Here is a 23,404-nt window from a genome sequence, read left to right as displayed (position 1 = left end):
TTATACTTGAAAACCATATATATATATATATATATATATATATATATATATATATTTAGTGATAAAAATATGAAAATCTGTTAATAGAGTCACGATATCGTTTATCAAATTTTTTTTTTTTTGTCATAATAAAGTGGGAAACATGTATAATTAATGTAATTTATTCCTAAAAAATATATTTCTCATGAGTAATCTATGCTTAGAAATATGAAATTTGTTAATTATGTTAGATAAAATATTATAAAGAGCTGGAACTTCTCCTCCATACAATGTGAAACCTCATTCACCATTTTCTAATTCCTACACAATTCAATTTGATATATCACATTATTAAAATGAGTCAGGTTTTTACTCATATAATTATACATTCATAATTACCCATTTATAATTTGATACGATACAAATTAAATTTTAAATTCACAAACCACCAGCTGTAAATATTTCACAAGAATACCTTTGTAGGTGCCAACTATCCCTTATTCTCAATTAGCCCCAAAAACACCAAATTCAGCCACGGGTTTAAGGATACAGGTGGAGGTAGAGAAAACAACATCTAGTAGTAATAAGAACAATGATATTTACAATCGTGAAGTGCGCAAACATCACGTAATAATAGAGTTTGACTCAAAAAAAAAGTTATATATATATATGATAAGTACGCTTCTAAGGTTGAGCGAGAATCTGGTTGGGAACATTGACCAGATCTAGTATGTTAAGAAATCATCATCGCCTCTTTCCAAAACGTCCCCTACCTCTTTCAAAATGCAGCAACCAAATAAACTTTACAATAACCACTTTCGAACTCAACCTAGGGCTCGTTTGTTTTCAGAGATGAGATGAGATGAGATGAGATTAAAGTTAAAAAGTTGAATAAAATAATGTTAGAATATATTTTTTAATATTATTTTTGTTTTGGAATTTGAAAAAGTTGAATTTTTTATTTTATTTTTTGTGAGAATTTGAAAAAGTTGTAATGATGAAGTGAGATGAGATGTTTTTCAAAAATAAACAAGGCCATAGTCGCATTACCAAATTCAAAAGCACCAAATTTAATTTGATACTGGTGCTTCCTGTTTTGTTTTCTTTTCTAAATGTAACATGGCATCCTTATTTCGATTGGTTCTTCTTAGAGAGTAAATGACTCAAGCTCATTTTATCACCGAACTATATTTAATGTTAACAAATAGCTCATTTATTGTTCGAGCGAACTTGATCTTCGTTCACAAGCTATTTAATTTTGCAAAATAAATTCTTTATGGTTTATATTAAAACATTATCTATAAATTTTAATAAAGAAGTTTTGAATATTTGTGAGTATCTTTATATAATTAATAGATACATACGTTAATGACCGTATTCATAAAAGTGTTAACTCCTAGAGATTGGCTCAAGCTTTAAGAGGCCGAAAGAGTCTTGGTTTAAGTGATATGCTCTCTTTAGATCCAAAGTTCTAACCCATGGGTGTAAACAATTTATAAAGAACTATTTCAAAAGTGTAAACAATTTAGTGATATGCTCCAACAGGTCCAAGGTTCAAATATTTGGTTGAACTTGTTGAGTGTTTCATAGGTTGGAGTCTAATAGACCTTACTTTAAAAGGGAATATCCAATAGAGTTGATTTCAAAGTGAATAAGTTGGATGAAGAGTGGATCAATGGGTTTTGGCGAAAAGCTTGGACAACAGAGCATTTGTTTTGGTTACTGGTTGTATTGATTCAATTTCTGGAGATGTCAACAACGTGCTTAAATCACATGCAACCAAAAGAGAAAACTTGGAAAACCCAGTAGGGGATACTTTCAATACTTAAGTTGACGAGGAATTAACTTTTCTTCGTGACTAATGAATGAATGATCATCTAGCACACACTTGGTAGGCTATTTATAGGGGTTGAGATGTTCTACTGTTGTCTAATCCATTTGGGAGCATGATTCTTGGTTTTCAATTTGGTATGTTACCTTCTAGAGCAAAATTATGCCATTCATAGAGTTCATGTGATGTGAGTATGTCGCTTAAAATTATCTTTGTAGATTCTGATGAGTCGGGATACAGTTAATTGGATTTTCATGTTAAGTGTAATGTCTCTCTAGGGCTTATCTCTGGGCCCGTACATTGCATTTTGTGTAGTTATATCCTCTAATCAGCCACTATCACATGAGTCCAACATGATTATGCCTTTGCCCAACCTTTTCTTGCCATCTAATCTTTCTTCACATGTCACATTTGTGTAAGCAATAGTTACCTCGTAAATTTCTGCTGCATGGGTTGGCAGGAATTTCCTTTCTTCCCACATCCCCCATTTTGAATCAGTTGCATTTCCCTAGACATGTGTCCTTTCCTTGTTGCATACAACCTATTTCGTTGGGCGCTCCTTCTATTTGATTGTTCACCTTATACACTTTCGTTCACCTTATCGTGCAATGTGAGATCCGACAACTCGTTTGATAAATATTGTGCAAAGTGAAATGTGGTATTTGTTCGACATGGGTTCCTTCTCTCCTCCACATGGGGTTCTCCTCTTTGCTCATCGTCTGCGTTCTTGTACTTCTCCATCTTTCTATAAATACCATTCTTTTTCTTTTTCTTTCATTATTTCTCATTCTTTGCATTTCGTACTCCCTTAGTTCTTGTTTTCTTCTGCCTTCAAACTCTTTTGTCTCGAGAGTTTCATACTTCTCCTGCTTCCATGGCTCACAAAAACCGTTTGTGTAACATTTCTCGATCTTTTTGTCTGTGTCAGTCACTAGACGATTCCAATAGAGTTGACTCCTCACGGCCTATCACTTTTGAGGGGCATCATTGGACTGCTACCACCACCCATGTAGAATTGGACTCTGTGATGGAGTGGTACTGCATCCCTGAGTCGATTAGGCTGATCCTTCCTAGCTCTCATTGTGGCACCATCAACTTAGAGGAGGTCGCCGAACATGTTGGACTTTACACCAACATGTTCTTGATGGAGTTGAGGCTCCCTTTGTGTCACTCAATTCTTGATATTTTGGACTACTTAAGCATGACTCCAACTCAGTTCTCAAACATCTCGAGGATCCTACTATCTTGTTGTATCATTTAGAGGAAAGCCTTAGAAGCGGCGGGGGGAGAAAACCCTACCTCATTGTTCTTGAGTTCTTCCATGTTCATGGTGTAAGATGACATGATCGGAAGCAGTGTAGTTTCTGTTCATGAACTGGCTTTTGCGTCATACACCTGGAATTCCGCTATTCCCATCTTAAGAATTGGGATTAAAAGTTTTTTTTTTTTTTTTTGTCTCTAGAGTCGGTTGGGAGTTTGTCATTGCCAAGGCAAGTCATCATGAGTTTCCTCTTAGGGCCTTTTGGCATTTCATCCCTGGCGGTCGTAACTTCCAAGTTGCTCCCACCAGGAGGGAGATGGAGTGTCTGGATCTTATCTTTGAATGAGTTAGGAAAAATCTTAAATTTATTAGTTCATTAGGTTGTCCTTACTTTGTAGAATGTCGATCTTTTCTTGGTTATGCCAGATCGATCGTATGTTGTGGGCCATCATATTCCAAATTTGGCGTGTCCAAAGGTGCACTTGTGGGCACAAGAGGTCTGCCCTACTTCATCGAATTCCAAAGGAAATAGACCCAATAATGAGGGAGATGGAATTCGTGGTGGGTCACGCACTCGTCACGACCCCGCTTGCCTAAAGGAGACCACAAAGTGTCCTCCACCTCATATTGTCTCTTATTATGGGAATCGTCAAGAGGCTCGATGTTCACCTTCACTATTACACTTTGATTGCCTAATTGCCACGCCGATGTGATTGTCCAAGGGGCCTAGGATCTGGACTTGTTGTTGGGTTCCACGTTTTTCGACATGATTCCTGACGTCTTCTAGGGTTCTTTTCCCTATTCATTATACAAGAAGTTTGAATCCTCATTATCTTTTTAGCTTCAAGCATATCTATTGAAGTGTTGGATGTTGGTGGTGAAAAACTCACTCCAAGCATTCTCGAGACAACTGTAGGGAATTTCGAAGTTACTGTTGATCCACTTGCATATGCTAGATAAGTCGTTGTTCCAAGAGAGGAAACCCCTTCTGCCATTGATGAGATTGTTGTTGAGGTGGCAATCTCCATCGAGGGTGCACCTTCGCCCATCGTTGTTTTCAAGGAAGAAGTCCCTGCGGATGTTATTGTTGCTAGCTCAGCCAACGTGTCGACGGTTAACAGGGATGACGATGCTTCCACTGACCTTTTGGAGAATTAGCATGTGGTTTTTTTAGTTGAGTATAAGAACATCTTCTCCTAATGCTAGTCCTACAGTTGCATCGTCAATGAATCTTGTTCGAGCAGGCTGCCCTTCCTTTACCCAAGGTAGCCTTTCGTGATCCTGGCTTTTGTTTAGAGGCTTTTGGTTCCTCCCAAGTTTTTCCCACTCTGTCTACGCCGCTGGCAAACCTCCGCATTCCCAGTCTTCAACTTTTGCACGTAGCATTCATGTGCCAACACTTGCTCACTCGCCTTTATAAGAAATTTCATCTTTAGGTGATAAATTGAGGTAATCGCCCTCATCTGATTCAAAGTTGGGTGGCCAATGATGACTTTGTATGACGAGTGGACTTTTACCTCCAAAGAGTCTATCATCATCGTTGTATTGCGAGGCCCATTGTCTCCGATAATAGGTAATGCAATTAAGCTAATGGGTTGGGCTGGTTCCTCCGAAAAGCCTTTAGGGGGTGTAGGTGTCAGTTATAACTTATCTTGGTTGATGCCCATTTTCATGAGTACACCCCAAAATAGAAGGTATGCCAAGCTCATGTTATTAATCAAAATCCAGCATGTGATATAATTGGCGACCAAGAGGGTTACCATAAGGGTGCCGTTGTGCGGGTACAAAACCCCTTTAAAATCTTAGTCACAAAAGGAAATGGGGCAAGCTTCTCTCCATTTTACTTTTCTTCTAGGACCTTTCCAAAAAAAAAAAACCTTCTTCATAGTAGGCCCTTCTAGCATGGGCTCTCCTGGTGGACAATGATGCATTGTCCCCATCGAATCCTCATTTGATTGTTCTAAACTTGTCGAAGGGATGGTGCAGCCGTGGTGGGCTAGTGTGGGGTGCTCCTGGGGCTTTCACTCCAATATCTCCCCGCTGATCTTTCCCTTCGCTTTCTTACCACTCACATTTTGGGTAACAGTATCTATTGGGCAACTATACGCCCTACCTTCCCACTCTCTTGCATATACTTTATGATCTACCTAATGTTGTGGCAATCTTTGGTATTGTGATTTCTCATTCTGTGGTAAGAGCAATAAAGCTTAGACTCATGCTCGTCCATGTTCCTTCCCTTGTCATTTTTTTTCCTTTGCTTGCTTGCCTCTCTACACTTGAGGCGCTTCCCTATTTCAGGCCATCACATCCAAATTTTCTCATTTTCACTCTTCTTTTTCTCACCTCTTACTTCCTTTGGCCACCTCTTTTGCCTTTCTGTCTGTATCTTTAATCTCCTATTTTGTGGGTCTATCAATGCTTGCAACATGTCTTGCACATTGACAAAGTCATCTGTCTAGTCCATAAACTCCCACAAGGTTGTTGATATTTTCCTTGCTAGTTCCACCATAAAATGGCATTTGGGTCATACTTCGATTAGAAGTATTGCGAGCATTACTTCTCTTCTTGGCCGTTTGTTGCCAGGCACTATTTGTTGAACTAGGTAAGATACCCTTTTAGGCTTTCGTCCTCCAACTGCTTTATTGGGAGGTGGTAGGTTGCTAATCGCCTTCTCCTTTTAGTTGCCACGAATTGAATGAGGAATTGCCTGCAAAGTTCATCGAAGCTGGCAATTGAGCCTGCTTGTAAATTCTTGAACCACCCTCTCACCACACCTTTTAGGGTTAGAGGATGTTTACAAATTTACAGGCATGCTCAGTCACCAGCTTCGATGAATTTTGGGAATCCATGTAAGGTTATACAAGCCTTAAAGGTTTCCATATGTTCAACTGGGTCATTGGACCCGTTATAAAGGTTTATTTGTAGGACTTTAAATTTTGGAGGCAAAGTTATTACCATGATCTCTGTGCTATATAAAAAGGTCGTGCTATTGATCAAGTTGGAAGATGACGTTCCCACTTGCTTTGCCACATCTTCATACGTGTCCATAAGATCTCGCATGCTGTCATGCATCATCTTCTTCTCTTCCTGGTCACTCGAAATCAGCCTCACTTGCTTTGAGACTCCTCATCAAGTTGTTTTTTTTCGATCTTAGCCTGCGCTCCCTTCAGTCCCCCCATCTTTTTGCTTTAAGGCATCGTTGTTCCCTTGTAAAGCCTTCATCCTTAACGTCATCCTCTGCAACATTTCCTCCATCTCACATGTTTGTCTATTGTGGTTGTTTTCTAACTGTGGACCGTATGAGAGTGCATGGTTGTTGGCATCCGCATCTCACTTCACAAGTAAATCAATATATCCCACGTACTTCGCCAATTGTTGATGCAAATTCTGGCGGTGCTAGCAACGTACTTAAACGACTTGCAACCGAAAGAGAAAACTCGAAAAACCTAGTGGGGGATGCATCTGATGCTTAAATCGATGAGGAAAAATATTTATTGGTGACTAATGAATAAATAACCCTCTAGCACATACCCTGTAGGCTATTTATAAGGGTTGAAATGTTTTACTATGGCATGACCCCTTAAGGGGTATGATTCTTGGTGCTCAATTTAGTATGTTACATTTTGGAGCACGATTCTACTTTTAATAGTGTCCATCTGGTGTAGGTATCTTGCTTGGACTTATCTTTATAGATTTTGATGAGTCGGGATGCGATTAGTCAGGTTTCCATATTAAGCATAACAATTTTCTAGAGTTTATCTCTGGGCACATACGGTACATTTTGTATAAGTCTATCATTTAATCGCCCTTTATTACATGAGTCCCACGTGGTTATGATTTTGCTCACAGCTAGTCTTTCGTCACCTGTCACATATATGTGTACCCACAAGATTAGTTGTTGCTTACTCAGATAAGTGTGTCAATGTGTTAAAAAATTTGGCTTGCATCAATAACTTTTTGTTAGTTGATAGTTTTGAGTCTCGATCTCTCTAATAGATGTTCCTTAAGAGTTCTGCTAGGGATCATCCATTTTCTAACATATCGGCCACATTGGTCATAAATGACATGGAAATACGAATATATAAGAAATAAAAGCAAATTAATTTAAACGAAAAACTCACTATTTTGAGACTTGTTGCTTATTTGATAAGCTTCCTCTGTGTGAGCTCCATGTGAGCCTCTAAGATTCATTTAAAGGAATTCTCGCCCAGTCCATTATCCCGAATATTTATCCATCATGTCTCAAAACTAGAAGCCAGCTCAAACACACACACCCACTCTAACATATACATGCGTATAATTTTATACAACATCTCTCCTCACCATCATGACCACCTCTTCTCTCTTTATAAATCTCTCTCCTCCCTATTTCTTTGTATGTTTTATCTCTGTATCAACTGTACGCTCTGATTTCTTTCATGCTTTAGCTCCCAGACTACAAAACCCATTATCCTGTTTAGCAACCGGCAGGTTGAAAGGCCAAGAAGAGAGCTTGTTGTGGTTAAAGTCAGTGATATGACTATCAAAGAGGTCATGGAAGAGGGGTCTCAGAGAGGATGCTTAGTATGGGTCGTTTGTTTTCTCCTTGCTTGATTTTACTCTCCTTATTCCCGATTCGAGGATGCCACACTAATGGTGTGGCTAGTGTGTTAAAAAAGAGGCTTGGGAATAGAATTACTAGTTCCCAAATGTCTAAACCACATAATAATAATATATCAGTTCTTCTACGGACAAGCGGCTAGATGGAGTTGTTGCGCAATCGGATGATGTGGCGTGGGCCACGTCAGCCGATAAAAAAGAAAAATAAAAAGAAAAAAAGTCAAGAAAGACAGATCAAAATACCCCAAGCTAAGCACTTCGTCTGCGTTTGAAGAACTATAGATCTTGTTTTTGCCTCGTCTTCATCTTCGTGTGGGAGTAGTGCCATTTGTTTTGTTTCTTTGTTGGTCTTCGTGTGGGAGTAAGTTGAAGGAGAAAGTCTTCGTCTGGTCTTCATAACCATGGGTCTTCATGTGGGTCGTCGTCTTCGTGGGTAAGATCAATACTTCTCTTCTCAGTCAACGACATTTCTTCGTGTATGATGTGAAGTGATTCCCCTTGTATTTGCTCCATTCAGTGTGTGCGAAGTGTGTGATTCTTTGGGTCTGCAAGCAGATCTTCATATGGGTCTTCAAGCATATCTTCATGTGGGTCATCAAGTGGGATTAAATGGACAAGTAAGGATCTGATCTAGATATCTCGCCCTTTGTATGGGTTTCTAAGGCCCTAACCAGTTGATATCACATTTGTGGGTTTATTATTTGTTTGTACCCCAAGCCGGGTTGCTAGAACTTCTACGCTAATATCTTAATTTAATGATCCATCATTTTAATATTTCACCAAATTACAGGAACACTTTAGATCTTCTTGGCCAAATTGGGATATTTGATGAAGTAGAGGCCATAAGAATATGGAAATGGGACCATCTAAGGTTCTCTTCTTGAAGATTGTTCTGTTCATGGCGTGTTGAACTGGGTACATATATTGCAGAGCATCTCTTTGACTTGGATACTGAAAACCCAGGAGTTTATGTGCAGTGCTATTATAAAAAAAATATATGAAGAAAGTTCCTGGATGCACTTCAAATTCTATCATCATTGAACAAAAATGGAATTCTAAATGAAAAATTCTATATCATATATCCTTTAACATCGTTGGGTCACTGTTTCAGAGTCTTCAACAAGTAGAATTTCATCCTACTTGCTGTTCTCGCTGGTATGTGTAGTTTCGGAGTCTGAATCACTGTTTCAGAGTCTTCGACGGAGGCGCTTCGAGGGGATGGATTTGCTGTCTTCGACAGTACTGTAATTGTGGAACGATAGAGAGAGAGAGTTATAGTTTGAGGAGGAGAGGAAACACAGATGCAGAGTGTGAGGGAATGAGGTGGAAAATATTGAGGGAAGGGTGGAATCGAAACGGTGCGTATCGATTAAATTTCTTCACATCACCAGCCGCTTACGCAGCGTTTATTTCGGGCGACTAAAAGTATAATTTCTCATAATATATTCACAACTTTTACACAACTATTATACAAAACGCAATGGTGTCGTATAATAATAAATAATAGAATTCTTAATTTATATTTTAATTTTGTTTGAAAAGATTTGATTATTATACAATAAGATTACATATTCGTACTATATTGTTTATTTGAAATTACAATTCTATTAATTTTTTTAATGAATAATAATGATATAAATTTTAAGTACGTAAATTTCGTGCATGTCGTTTGAAAAAGAAATAAGTTCTACTAAAAAAAAGTGACGTTTTTGCATTTATGCGCCCACGATGGAGTCGTTTTTTACTTAAAATTTATACATGTAATTAATTAAATTCTTAATAATGGAAAAAAAAATAATATACACACTGGATTGACACCACAAAGTTGATAAAACTTGAAGAAACGTGGGCGAGGAGAGCGAGGGAGGGGAAGGTTAAAAAGTAATTGGGAGTCTATAAATAAAAAATCACAAAATAATCTGCAGCAGTCCCCTTAGCCTTTTCCGACTCTTTACCCTCCGAATCTAAAAATTGTCCCCCAAATACCCTATCTCTCTCTACAAACAAATACCTTCTCTCTCTACAAACAAAAAGGATTTTCTCTCCCCCTCTTTCTGGCACACCACCCTCACCGTCGTCCTTGATTAATCCCAAAGCACCCAGCCTCTCATCGCATTCCTCTTTCATCTGACGGTTAATCTACCGGCGCATCTTAGCTGCCGCCTATATTGCATAATCCGCCCCGTAGACCCGAATCCGATACTTCAACGGGTACTCCAATTCCGTTGTTTTTCTTCGCCGGCGATTTAGTCCCCGGCTAGTCTAAGTTAAACAAGGTGCGCTTGATTATTAACCTCCGCGCGGCCCCCACATCTTTCTCTCACTTTAAACCTATTTAGTCGAACTCTTTTTATCCCTTTTTCTGTACCGGAAAGGTGAGCGTCTTGTTTGGTTTCAGTCGCTGGCTTCTCTTTTCGTCGGCGATTTTGATTTCGATTGTGTAATTAGGTTTTCGGGTCCCCGATTAAGGGCCCGTGCTTGCTCTAGGGTTTTCTTTGTCAAAGTTTTATCGGTGTTTTAGCGATTGATTTCCTGTGGTTTTGAGAATTGGTCGTTGATCTGTTGCTCGCTCTGTTTCCTTTGTTTGTACCTTGGGTTTTTGGGGTTCTTGAATTTGTCGATTATTTGGATCCGGTTTTCGTGAATTTTTCATTGCAATGCGTGGAAGTTCAAGTGTGTTCGGCGTTCTTCATCTGAACTGCTTTAAGCACTTATTCCGGACCATATTTGTTTTATAGGTTGGGTCTAGGAATAATCAAAGAAGGTTGGTTAATTCTTCACTCTCTTGGAGAAGTATTGCAATGTTTGATTGATGAGAAAGTGTAGGGAAAGCAAGAAAATGGAGTTGAGCCAATGATCAATCATTGTTTGAGACGCATAACTCGGAAGCCTATTGAACTGAGCTAAATAAAACTACCTGCTTAGTTGATTAGAGTAATACCGTCATTCACTGCTGATAAATGAGAGCCAGTATTTTTTTCCTTCCATTTCGTCAAGTTTTATCTGCAACCACGTGGAGTCTTATAGCTATGCTTTCGTTGTTACTAAGCTTTGACACACCTACTATATTTCTTAGTGTCGAGGAGTAATGACCGAGAAATGTATTTTTTTTCGTTTTCCTGAAAATTAGAGAGGATTATACTAACCAGACTCTTACTTGCTTGTTACTCAGACCTTTTAGAGACATTTCTGGAAACAACAGAAGCACTAGGTGTTCACTGCTCTAACTGCGTGAAATTTTACTCCCTGAACTAAGGGGACTGGGTTAAATACGCTCATCTGGGGTTCCATGTGAAAGGATGGCTTTTTTCAGGAACTATACTAATGAAACAGTTTCACAGGGTGTCCTGGAAGAAAAAGGCCAGGAACAAAGTATCGATAGAACTCGGATCTCAGTAGTGAATGGGGATGTAGACGCTGCTTCAAGGGAAAAAGAATTTGATATGAACATGGACGCTCGGTATCAAATTGAAGGTGAACTGGATGGTGTCAATAGGCTGCAAAATGAAGGAGCTGCTGACGATGGTATTAACATGAGAGCATCGAATTTGCAACCTTCTGGAAGGAGAACCGCCATGGCCGGAAAATGGGGTTCAACCTTTTGGAAGGACTGCCAACCTTTGACAAGGGGTGGCTCTGATTCTGGGCAGGATTCTAAAAGTGGTTCTGACTCTCGAAAGGTAGAAGGATCGGAAGACAATTCATCAGATGGCAGGGAAGATAGATTGGAGTCGGAAGATGAAAATAGGCAAAAACAACTGGGCAAGCGTCAGAGGGGCCATTCTGATGTCCCTGCAGATGAGATGTTATCTGATGAATATTATGAGCAGGATGGGGAAGAGCAGAGAGACTCGATGCATTATGGAGGGTTTAAGCAGTCTATTGGATTAAGTTCTAGACCACAATCAAAGCCTGTTGCCAGCAATAGCCACGTGAAAAGAAATTCTAGAGTTTTTAATGACAATGAAGATGATGACAATGATGGTGATGATGACGACAATAATGCTGATGCTGATGGTGATTATGAAGAAGAGGATGAGGAAGATGGTATTTATTTTTTATTTTTCTCTGAGATTATGGCTATATTATTCCTCTACTCACAGAGTTGGTGCTGAATTCATTTTGTTTTACTGCATGCAGAGGATGATCCTGATGATGCTGACTTCGAACCTGATTCAGGTGTAACAAGTGGTCGCACTGGGAACAAGGTTATTTTGATTGCATTATTGTAGTTGCCGAGTATTAGTTCATTATCATTTTTCTGGCCTTTTCTACTTCTCAGTTTTTCTTTTGTTTTTGTTTTTGTTTTTTTTTTTTTTTTTTTTAAATCTCAGGTAGGAATTTGGTATTATATCCGATAGGTTACTTTGTGAAAGCTGATTGTCCGCACTTTCCTCAAAGTCTTATTATTATTTTTTTAATTATTTTCTATTTTTTAAAACTTTTTTATAAGTAATGCATATCTTATTAAAATTGAAGATGCCGCACCAACCCAAGTACACAGGAAATATATAAAATGAAACATCCCTCTTGCATGAAAAAGAGAGCAAAAATCCTTGATCTCTAATGAGTTGGAGGATTGGGAGCTATTATGAGCAGCCATCAAGCAAAGAGATTGTTGAATACTTCTGGGTTTTAGTTTTGTCACTGTCCTCTCACATTCTTTTAAATGATCTCTATTGGGTTGGAGAATTGGGAGCTATTATGAGCAGCAGCCATCAAGCAAAGAGATTGTTCAATACTTGTGGGTTTTAGTTTTGTCACTGTCCTCTCACATTCTTTTAAATTTTGAGCATTGCATTATTACCAAATATGCCACACTAACCCCTAGAGGTTGGCTCAAGTGGTAAAGGCCTTGGGCCTGGAGGTATGCACCCCCTAGGTTTAAGGTTCAAATCCCCTTGGGTGCAAATAATTTCTAGGGGCTATCGGACTGAGGGATTTTCTCCTTGAATTACCTGAGGTGCACCTGCGGGAAACTCCTTGCCGAGGGCTTGTGCACCCCTGGGATTAGTTGAGATACTGTTCCGGACACCCAGTGCCAATAAAAAAAAAAAAATGCCACATTAAGCACATAGGGGCCATCGGACTGAGGGATTTTTCCCTTGAATTACCTGAGGTTCACTTGCGGAAAACTCCTTGCCGAGGGCTTGTGCACCTCCGGGATTAGTTGGGATGTTGTTCCAGACACCCGGTGCCAATAAAAAAAAAATACGCCACATTAAGCACAGAGGGACCATACATAGCTATATCCATGGCCTATGCAACTGTCTCTAGTTGGTAATACTATAATGCTAAAATGAAAAATTCTGTAGCTAATAGGTCTATGTAATTTGGGGTATATTAATTTAATCAGTTTTCTGAAGTTTTGCTTGTGGGATGTGCTGAACATCTGATGTGACTCTTTATGATGTATGCCTGATGGTTGGGACATTGTTGAGGTCTTTTTCATTTTTGTTTCTATTAATATAATTATTATTATTTTGTAATTTTTATTTTTTGAATTTTGAATTTTGCAGTTGTTCCCTGCAACCATCAGGCCTTACATTATCGTGTATCATTTTTTTTTGGGCTTATTATGTGCTTTTGGTTTTATACTGTTAGAATTTCTTAGGACTTAGGAGAGCTAGTCTTCTGTAGTATAAGATGAAACCAGTTACCATCTTGTTCCGTAACTTTTGGGTGCTTATGTTAATTAATGTATTGTTTGACACAGGTGCGTTTGTTTTATTAAATTTCTACAACTATGCTCAGGATTAAAAGACTGAAGTATTTAATTCCTTGAACTACTACTTTGTAGTCGAAGACCAAAATTATTATTTAGACTTCGATCTATTTCAGTTGCCTTTATTTGCAATATCTTTTTCCTGTTTTACTTATCAAAAAAAAAAAAAAAAAATATTTTTCCTGTTTTCCTGCTAACAGAAGTGTTATTTAAGCCCTTCTTATCAAAACATGCACAAGTTTTATAGATGAAAATTTACCTACATAATTCTTGTTTCCCAAATTTTGTTAATCTTGCAGTGAATTTTGTATGCTTTGAGGAAATATAGTACAAAAACCTTGAAATTAGCTGTTAAAGTGAGCTGTAAAATAAAAGTGGAAAATGGACTAGAAAGAGCAATGGAAAATTCTAACTTTGTCTTGTTTAGTCAGTATTACTGGCTTGTCATGCTATCAGCCATGTAAGTGTGATTTTTTTGTTATCTAAAAAGGGTTCATATAAGTCAGCTTTATCTTATGTTATATTTCCTTCTTGATAGTAATATGTTATGTGGAGTTGTTTCATGATTTTCTTTTCCTTCTTGTACTTTTATTTATCGGATGTCTCTGCAGACTTAGTAACTTATATTTTGATTATATAGGATAAAGATTGGGATGGTGAAGATTCTGATGAGGAGGATGACAGCATTGATGATCTAGAAGTGTCAAATGAAGATGATTCCTTTAATGCAAAGAAATCTAAGGGTAGACAGCAAGATAAAAGTGTACGCAATGTAAGGTCCACTACAGAACGAATATCATATCGTGCATCTAATCGACAAAGAAGAGTGAAATCGTCATTGGAAGAGGAAGAGTCATCAGCAGATGACTCTGACAGTGAGAGTGATGAGGATTTTAAAAACATGACCAGGAGAGGTGTAAATCTACGCAAAAATGGTGGGCAGTCCACTGTGTCAACAAAAACATCTGGACGCAACAGTGAGATCCGGACTTCTAGTAGGTCCGTTCGAAAGGTATCATATGTTGAAAGTGAAGAAAGTGAAGAAGTTGATGAAGGCAAGAAGAAAAAGTCCCAAAAGGTGTGATCTACTTATTGTATTGTTAAAATCCATGTATTCATTTGACCTCTGTTCGTGCTTTCCCTTATGTTTATATTATTTTACTTGATGTGTTTGATCTAAATTTTGAATTGTTTACATGGGTTAAATTTTAGACAATTAGCTGGGCAGTTTAGGAGTAGCATAGCTTGTAGGGCTCTTTCTTATGGCAACCCAGTTTGTATCTGACATTAATGAAAGCTAAAATAATTGTAAGCATGCCAAGATTTGTTATGGGCTGAGCACAGTATCTTATAGGCATATGCCTCTATATTCCCCCCTTTTCTGGGGGTTTAAAGGGGAGTGGGTTATTACCTAAGAATTCTTGTTGCTGTGTGATTTTCTTTAGGATGTTCTTTTTACTCTTTAGCTGCTAATCAAATTGTTACTTTGCATTGGAAGATTACATCATAATTCCTAGCAGAAGTTTGATTCAATGAAGTAGTAATTTGGTTTTCAGTATTTCAATAATGAAAAGTAGATTTGTCATGTTTTGTTTGTACTCCATGCATGGGTCCTCTCTTTTTTATGATAAAAAAATGCCTACATGTGTAGTTATGTTTTGATTTTTGCTGAGGTATGGGGGCTAGTGCTTAATTTTGTTGCAAAATAGTGCTGGCAAATCTGGACGTGTTTCCATGAAAGATTTAAAATTAGAAGTCGCGTGAAATGAAGTAGAGAAAAAACTATTGATAGATTGTTAGTGCTCTAGCACATTTGACGAGGAAGTGTTAAATATTTGCATGAAAGAACATTTGGAGACAACAGATTTGGCGGTGCAGGGCCCTTAGAGCAGTGATATTTGCATGGGAGGTGGCTTTAAGGAAAATTCTCATGCTAGACAATCTACGTAGATGACAGATTACAGTCATAAATTGGTGTTATATGTGTAAGAGGGTTGGAGAAACAATGGACCACTTGTTATGTTGTGAGATGGCTAGTACTATTTGGTAAACGGTATTGTGCCTATCTGGGTTGAGTTGGATCATACTTTGACTGGTGGTGGATCTATTTCATTGTTGGAATGGTAGGTTTGGTAGCTTACAAAGTGTGACTTTGTGGAAATGATCTTAATTTGCCCGTCGTGGTGTATTTGGAGGGAGTGGAATTGTTGCTGCTTCGAGAATGCAAGAAGAATAAGGGGGAGCTAAAGGAATTATTCCTTAGATCTCTATACTGTTGGATGGCAGCTTATCTTAAGTCCCTCCAACCTTTTTTTCCAGATTTATTTTATTTTCTTATTCTTTGTAATATGATGTTTCTATGTATAGAAAAAATATGTTTCTAATCCATACTCCTTGTGTACTTTGGTCTCCCTGAGTGGACTATTCACTCAGCACAGCCTTCATCTTAATTACCATCAGTGGTCATGCTAGCATTTGCGCTTTGGATCAGGTTTTAATTTGTGCTGGTGGATTTTTCTGAGCATACAGTGAGCGTTATCAACTTTGAAAATAGAGTCTGAGATGGATCCATTGATAATAGATGAGGGATTGATGTGGCAAGGTTAAACAGATTTGAGTAGCCTTGAATATATGCGAGTTGGTGTTTGACTATGGATTATATGAAGGCTGTGCTGAGTGAATAGTCCACAGTTATGTCCTAAAGAAAGAAAACGGACAAACTTGTGCATACTTTGTCATTCAACTACTTTTGCAAACTTTCTCTTGCCTATAGGTTTAATACCTTAAATCTAGTATAAAAAGGTGGTGAATGAGAGATCTCACATTGCTTGGGAAGGAGAAGCTCCTATTCTTTATATTGATTCCAAGAGGTTCCGATTGTAACATTGACTAGTCTTTTTGGAGTACAGGCCTAGATGTAACTTGAGCTTTCTTGGGTTGTTACAATTGGTATCAGAGCCAATCTCAATCAGAGGTGTGAGACTTGAGCTGTGCTATGTATGATGGAATGACCTGACGAGGATGTTAGGGATTTAAGGGGGTTGATTGTAACCCCACATATTGAGTATAAAAAGGTGATAAATGAGATCTCACATTACTTGAGAATGAGAGGTTATTTACCTTTATAATGATTGCAAGTGGTTCCAACTGTAACATATAGACTTTTGGAGTATGTGCCCAGTTGTGGCTTGTACCTTACTTGGGTTGGTACAATAGCGGTGCAATATTAGCTCTTTTCTCCTTTCTTGGATGATTTGGCAATTTGAAATGCCTCCGCATATGAAGCCCTTTGCTTAGGGTCTTGTTTAGCTTGTTGTAAAAAAATAGTGAGAATGGGGTATGGTTAATGGGCATGATGTGTTAAGAGTATTGTGTAGGAATGGAAATGTGCTGGACATGAGAATGCACTGGATACAGCTGAATTGGGTTTTATAACCACTGTAAGTACCCTTTAGTTGGAATAAATGTATGGAAAGGAATTCACATATAAAATTAGCGAAGGATAGATGTTGGATATGCATTTCTAGCTGAGAAGTGGTCAAATTATTATTATTTTTTTCTCCATTTACTAATAATTTTTTTTTTCAATTAACGAATATAAGACGTTTTATTAGCATTAGATTTTATCAAATGGAAGAAATGCTGATGAATCACAGATCCAACCTGGTTTCTGAAATAGCTTAGTTGTCAGAAGAAGTAATATATAGACCATTATTATTGGAGGTCTACTAATCTGACTAGTGTCTTCTGCTTTCTGGAAATAGTTCGGATTAGTATAAACTAGCCTTGGTTTCTATGTTTAGACTTTCAAAGCTCTTGTGTACCATTTAAAATCTCTTTACCTGCTCATTCTATTCTTGTAGTTATTCCACATATATTTGTGGGCTTATCTTTTCTTGTGGTCGGGCTGAAATTTGAAATTTGAAATGCTTGGAAGGTACCTTGCCAACAAAGTAAGATTTCAAGGATATTGATGGGAAATTATTTGGAGTGGAAATTTTAGTTCTGTATTTTGCACTCATTAGTGAAGTGCCATTGTTTATTGATTAAATCCGAGACTCTTCTCTTATGATATTATTTTCTGTTGGGTGTGCATTTGTTAGTTTGATTTATATACGGTAGTTCACTCAGAAATTTACTTATAAAAAAAAGTTCACTCAGAAATTTTCTTTGGAATTATTTCATATGTTTTTTTTTTTTTGTGTGATATGGTAACATCTTCCATTTTTGAATTATATCTTTTAGGAGGAAATTGAAGAAGAAGATGGTGACTCCATTGAGAAGGTACTATGGCATCAGCCAAAGGGTATGGCCGAAGATGCTGCTAGGAACAATAGATCGACAGAGCCTGTTTTGTTAAGCCAGTTGTATGAGACTGAGCAAGATTGGAATGAGACGGAATTCTTGATAAAATGGAAAGGTCAATCACATTTGCACTGTCAGTGGAAGTCATTCTCTGAGCTACAACATGTATACCTTTTCTTTTCTTTGGTTTTTTTTGTCCCATTGGCTGAGAAATTTATGGATGGCGTTTTTTGTTTGCTGCACTGTGTTTTCAATTTTTCCTCACATATGTAGCTTTGTGGTTTTGTCTATGTGGGTCCTCAGCTTAGTGGTTTTAAGAAGGTTTTAAACTACACGAAAAAAGTGATGGAGGATGTTCGGTACAGGAAGACATTCTCACGCGAAGAGGTAATATTGCCTTTTGCCTCTATCTGAGTTCTTTTTAGAGAGAATGCTTTCTGGTTCTGTCTTATTTGCATTCTAAGATTAATTATAATCATGTGCTTAGAATGTTGGCATTGAACTGACTCGTTTCCCTGAAACGAAATGGGCAAACTAATGTGTCATGTGAGCAATATGTAATACATGAGCATCTTTGGCTGTTTTCTTAATGACATTAGAGTTTATCCAGTGACAGTGAGAAACACAGCAATTTCTGAAACGGTGTATGCTCTCTGTGAATTTGACTTTTTCCCTAAATGAATATGTCTCTCTCTATAAATCTTTACAACCTAAGATAATTATTTTCTCATGCAATTTCATCTTAATTATTTATATATATATAAATTATTTAAAATCATCTCTAACCTTTTTCTCTCTCCTCCCTATTCCCTCTCCGTACACTTTTTCATTTTTTCGTTAGTTGGCTGGAGATGTTGTTCATGGGAGCTTGAGTGAGTGATTCTTGCAAGTATCGGAAGGGATATGGGTATGTTGAATGCTGTTATTATTGATCTTAAGGCTTTTGAGGTCGTAAGAGATGGACGATGGTGCACATTACTGAAAGGGAGTGGAAGTTGGTGAAAAACCTTCGCTTGGAGTTAGCCACAGCATGGGGTTCTCTAAAGCGTTGGAGGATTGCTTGAAGGTGGGGAGAAGGGAGTTTTATACAGCTCACCGAGAAGGAGACAGGGGCTTCATAGCACAAAGGTGTTCCAACTCCCAAGGGGCGTTTATGGCTTTGGTGGAATACAAATAGGGGAGTCGACGAAATTGTATTCTCATTCCTGAAGGCAGAGATGGGAGGGGGTGGAGAAAATTGGTGGAGGTTTTGAGGGAGGTTGGTAGAGAAGGCCATTTTGCTGGGTTGGCACCACTAGTGATGACGACAGCTCAACCTTCGAAGCGGTCATATATGGAGGCTCTGCAGAAACCAAGGACAGACTGTGCTCGAGGACCTGTTGCTAGCCCTAGCATGCGAGGTGGTGTCGCAGTCTCTACAGGGGCGTAGTGTAGTGGGGATGATGATAGGGGAGTTGTTGGCCTTAAAAAGGAAACTATACTTTGGGCTCTGTCAGAGATGCAATCTCAAGTTGTTAAGTTACAGAGCAATATATTTGGTCTGATACGGTATGTAGAGGAGGATAAAGGGGAGGGTTTGATACGGTGAGTTGTGGAGGTTAAAGGGTTGGGGTCGAAATGGTGCGTTGAGGGAGTAAAGGGAGTGGCAATGGGCTTGGGCCAAGGGGATGGGCTCGTTGGATGGTCTTATAGGGGGATGGGTTTGATGGAGGGTTAGTGGGTTGGGCTCGTTGGAGGGCCGGGCTTGGTGAAAGGCCAGAAATGGGTATGGAAGCCTAAGGTCCGAAACGAGAGTTTCGGCGTATCGGGAGGCTCGGGGGGGGGGGGGGGGGGGGTATAGCACGACGACGCCGACTCTTGACTTGACGGCGCCACCACTCGCATAGAAATTGTCGCGGGTCCTTGTTGAGTCATCTGGTAGTGTCTCGGAGCTGGTGCTGTCGTCAGAGGAGGAAGAGGGAGAAATTATGGTTTGCAAACCGATTGTGTCTGTGGTGGCTTTTTAGGTGCCGAAAATTGAAGAGAGGGAAGTTAGGGGGAATAACGTAGGAGGTGAAGGGATGGTATACGTCGGTGAAAAAAGTCTTGTCATTGCACAGAGCGAGCCACATAACACGTTGACGAGTCTTGGGCTGCCACAGAACATGTCGATAAGGGCTAGGCAGTCATAGAACGTGCCGATGGAGGGAGAGGAGTCGGTTGTTGTTGAAGATATGGTAGTTTTGGAGAGTGGGAATGAGATGGAGAGGGGGGAGGTGGAAGGGGAAGGATCTTTGATCCTTTTTGAGCCTTCTAGATCAGAGGGTGAGGAGCCTTCAGGGGAGGACCCTTCTCCAATAAATATTATGCCTCCTCTACCTCCTGATTGGGTAATGAAAAAGGTGGAGGAATTGCAGAGTTGTGTGAGGATTTCGTGTGAGGGCTATGCAGATCAATTTACGGCACTGTTAGTAGCCATTGAGGTAGGCCATTATCAGCAAGGAGCAGGGGCAAAAAGAAATAGGGAGTTGAAGCGGCTAAATTGGCCTATCAATTATGATGGTAAGGAGGGGAGTGCAAGCCGTGGTAGGAACAAAGGGAGGGCTGAAATAGTTGATAAATGAAGCCAGAATTTTAATTTGGAATGTTAGGGGGTTGAATGAGATCAACAAACACCTCCAAATAAGATCTTTGTTGAGACAATGGAAGATGAACATTATTTGTTTGCAGGAAACTAAGTTGAAGCTTATAACAAGAAGAACTATAAGGAGTATATGGAGTTGCCAGTATGTGGGATGTGGGATGGTCCTACTTACCTTCGAAAGGGGCTTCGGGTGGAGTTTTGGTTATGTGGGATAAAAGGGTGGTGGAGAACAATGATGAATTTGTGGGAGAATATTCGGTGGGGTGTTCTTTTAAAAATTATGAAGATAGTTTTGTATGTGCTTTTGCTGGGGTTTATGACCCTAATTTGGATTCCGAGCGGCGGATGCTTTGGGATGAGCTTGCAGGCTTTTGTACTTGGTGGGAGGTTCCATGGTGCATTGGTGGAGATTTTAATGTGACAAGATTTCCCAGCTAAAGATCGAGGGAGGGGCAACAAAATCATGCTATGCTGGAATTTTTGGATCTCATATTCGAGCTAGAACTCATGGACTTACCTTTCATGGGAGGTGAATATATTTGATCTAATAACCAAGCTTGGTCAAGACTGGACAGATTCCTCATATGTCCTTCATGGGAAATGCAATTTCCAGATTTATGTCAGAAAAGACTTCCTCAGATATGCTCTGATCACTTTCCCATAATGTTAGATTGTGGAGGAATTCCAGGGGGTAGAAGGCAGTTCAAATTTGAGAATATGTGGTTAAAATGGAGGAGTTTGTGGAATTGGTTAGGCATTGGTGGAACTCATAACAATTACAAGGCACTCTTAGAAAGGTATTGGCTGGAAAATTGAAAGCTTTGAAGATGGATTTGAAGACATGGAATGAACAGGTATTTGGTAATGTAGCATTACAGAAAAAGAATCTCCTCCAAGAATTACAAAGCTTGGAAGGTGTAGAAGATGAGAATAATCGCAAAGGTCAAGTAGTCTCAGAGTTAGAAAGGTTGATTCTAATGGAGGAGATTTCGTGGAGACAAAAGTCAAGGGCATTGTGGCTTAGGGAGGGGGACAAATGTACAAAGTTTTTTCATCTAGTTGCAAACTCACATAGGAGGTTTAATGCCATAGAGTCCATGACCATAGATGACGGTTTATCTTCAGATCAAGCAGTAATAAAAGATCATGTTGCTGGACATTTTGAACAATTGTTGTCGGAACCTTATGCATGGAGGCCTACCGTAGATGATCTAGCTTCTAAGGTCATAGATCAACATAGTATGGCTTGGTTGGTGAGACCATTTGAGGAGGAGGAGGCTCGACTAGTAATCAGAAAAATGAATAAGGATAAAGCTTCAGGCCTTACTAGGGCATTTTTTCAGACTTGTTGGGAGGTGGTGAGAGAGGATGTTATGCAAGTTTTTCAGGAATTTTTCTCTTTTGAAAAATTTGAGAAAAGCTTAAATTCTACTTTTATTGTACTTGTCCCTAAAAAGGTTGGAGCAATAGAGGTGCAAGATTTCAGGCCTATTAATCTTGTGGTCAGTGTGTACTAGATACTCTCCAAAGTACTTGCCAATAGGATGAGCTCAGTAATGGATAAGATTATTTCTAAGTCTCAAAATGCCTTTGTGAGAGGTAGACAAATATTGGATTCGGTTCTTATAGCTAATGAGTGTTTAGATAGCAATCTTAAGTCGGGAGTGCTGGGTATTTTATGTAAACTGGACATGGAGAAGGCCTATGACCACGTCAACTGGAATTTTCTGTTTTATTTTCTGTGTCGATGTGGTTTTGGGGAAAGATGGAGGGGGTGGATGAGGCATTGTGTGTTAACAACTTGCTTTTCGGTTTTGGTAAATGGTGATCCTGTGGGTTTCTTTAATAGTTTGCGGGGCTAAGACAAGGTGATCCACTATCACCACTCTTATTTGTCCTTATGATGGAGGCTCCAAGTAGAATGGTTTTGGTTGTCGTAGAGGGTGGTTTTTTTTTTGGATTTTCAGCGGGGCCTATCCAACATGGCTCTATCATTATTTCTCATCTCTTGTTTGCAAATAATACGTTGCTGTTTTGTGAGGATAATGCAGGACATGTTCAATCTTTGAAGACTATCTTACTTTGTTTTGAAGTGGTATCCAGGCTAAAGATAAATTTTGCTAAAACGGAGATGGTTGCAGTGGGTGATGTAAGAAATATTAGGGGGTTGGCGAACATATTGGGATTTGTGGTCTCTTCGCTGCCGTTGAAGTACCTTGGTCTTCTGTTGGGAGTAACTTTTAAAGTTAAGACAATTTGGGAGGAGGTGTTGGAGAAATTAGAGCGTAGGCTGGTCGGGTGGAAAAAGTTGTACTTATCGAAAGGGGGGTGGAGCACACTTATTAAAAGCACTCTATCCAACCTTTCCACATATTTCTTGTCTTTATTTCCCCTTCCAGTGAGCATTGCTTCTAGATTGAGAAACTCCAACGAGATTTCCTGTGGAGTGGACTAGGTGATGGGTTTAAATTTCATCTTGTTGGATGAGATAAAGTGTGTACTCCTGTGAGTGATGGTGGCTTAGGGGTCCGTTATGTGAGGGCCTTTAATAAGGCTCTATTAGGGAAATGGTTATGGCGTTATAATCACGAGAGGGAAGACTTATGGAAAGGGGTGATTGATGCGAAGTATGGGAGTGCAAGGGGCATATGGTGTGGGATTATGGAAGTATATACGGAAAGGGTGGGGGCCTTTTTCTAGTAATACTAGGCTGTGTTTAGGGGAGGGCAGTAGTATCAGCTTTTGGCATGATGTGTGGGTGGGAGATACGGCTCTTAAGATGGGAGTTTAGGAGTTAATTCTGGAAGACTTTGTTTATGTGGGCCATTGCTTTAGATTTAAATGGTCTTAGCTTCCATGATTTTCTTGTAACAGTTTCTAGTTCTTAATTTGGTGTACTCACATGTATATTTCTGGTGTACCTGGGATATGCCTATTTTTATATCAATCAAATTTCTTCTTACTTATCAAAAAATATTTTTAGGTTTATTACATAAGATTTGTAGCTCCCTGTGTTGTGTTTTTCACCTGGGAAAAACTTACCTCTTAGATTGAGGTTGTTTTCTGTGCTAAGATTTATTA

General features: G+C 39.0%; 1 protein-coding gene across 2 annotated transcripts in view; it reads left to right on the top strand.

The window, feature by feature from the left end:
- The first annotated feature begins 9,598 nt into the window (after positions 1–9,598).
- The window catches only part of LOC121238850 (protein CHROMATIN REMODELING 5), a 48,327-nt gene continuing 34,521 nt past the window's right edge, over positions 9,599–23,404 (top strand). The window contains exons 1-6 of one of the 2 annotated variants that reach the window (XM_041135911.1): positions 9,599–9,946; positions 10,843–11,717; positions 11,811–11,878; positions 14,036–14,473; positions 17,641–17,865; positions 18,004–18,087. In XM_041135911.1, coding sequence (XP_040991845.1) covers positions 10,970–11,717; positions 11,811–11,878; positions 14,036–14,473; positions 17,641–17,865; positions 18,004–18,087 — 1,563 coding nt within the window. In that variant the 5' untranslated portion in view covers positions 9,599–9,946; positions 10,843–10,969. Of the gene's footprint in view, positions 10,046–10,842; positions 11,718–11,810; positions 11,879–14,035; positions 14,474–17,640; positions 17,866–18,003; positions 18,088–23,404 lie in introns of both variants that reach the window. The other variant, XM_041135912.1, reaches the window with a different exon arrangement.

This window comes from Juglans microcarpa x Juglans regia, chromosome 7D (genome assembly GCF_004785595.1).
Source record: "Juglans microcarpa x Juglans regia isolate MS1-56 chromosome 7D, Jm3101_v1.0, whole genome shotgun sequence".
Lineage (NCBI taxonomy): Eukaryota > Viridiplantae > Streptophyta > Magnoliopsida > Fagales > Juglandaceae > Juglans > Juglans microcarpa x Juglans regia.
Note: the sequence above shows the minus strand (reverse complement) of the source record. Positions and strands in the feature narration are given on the sequence as shown.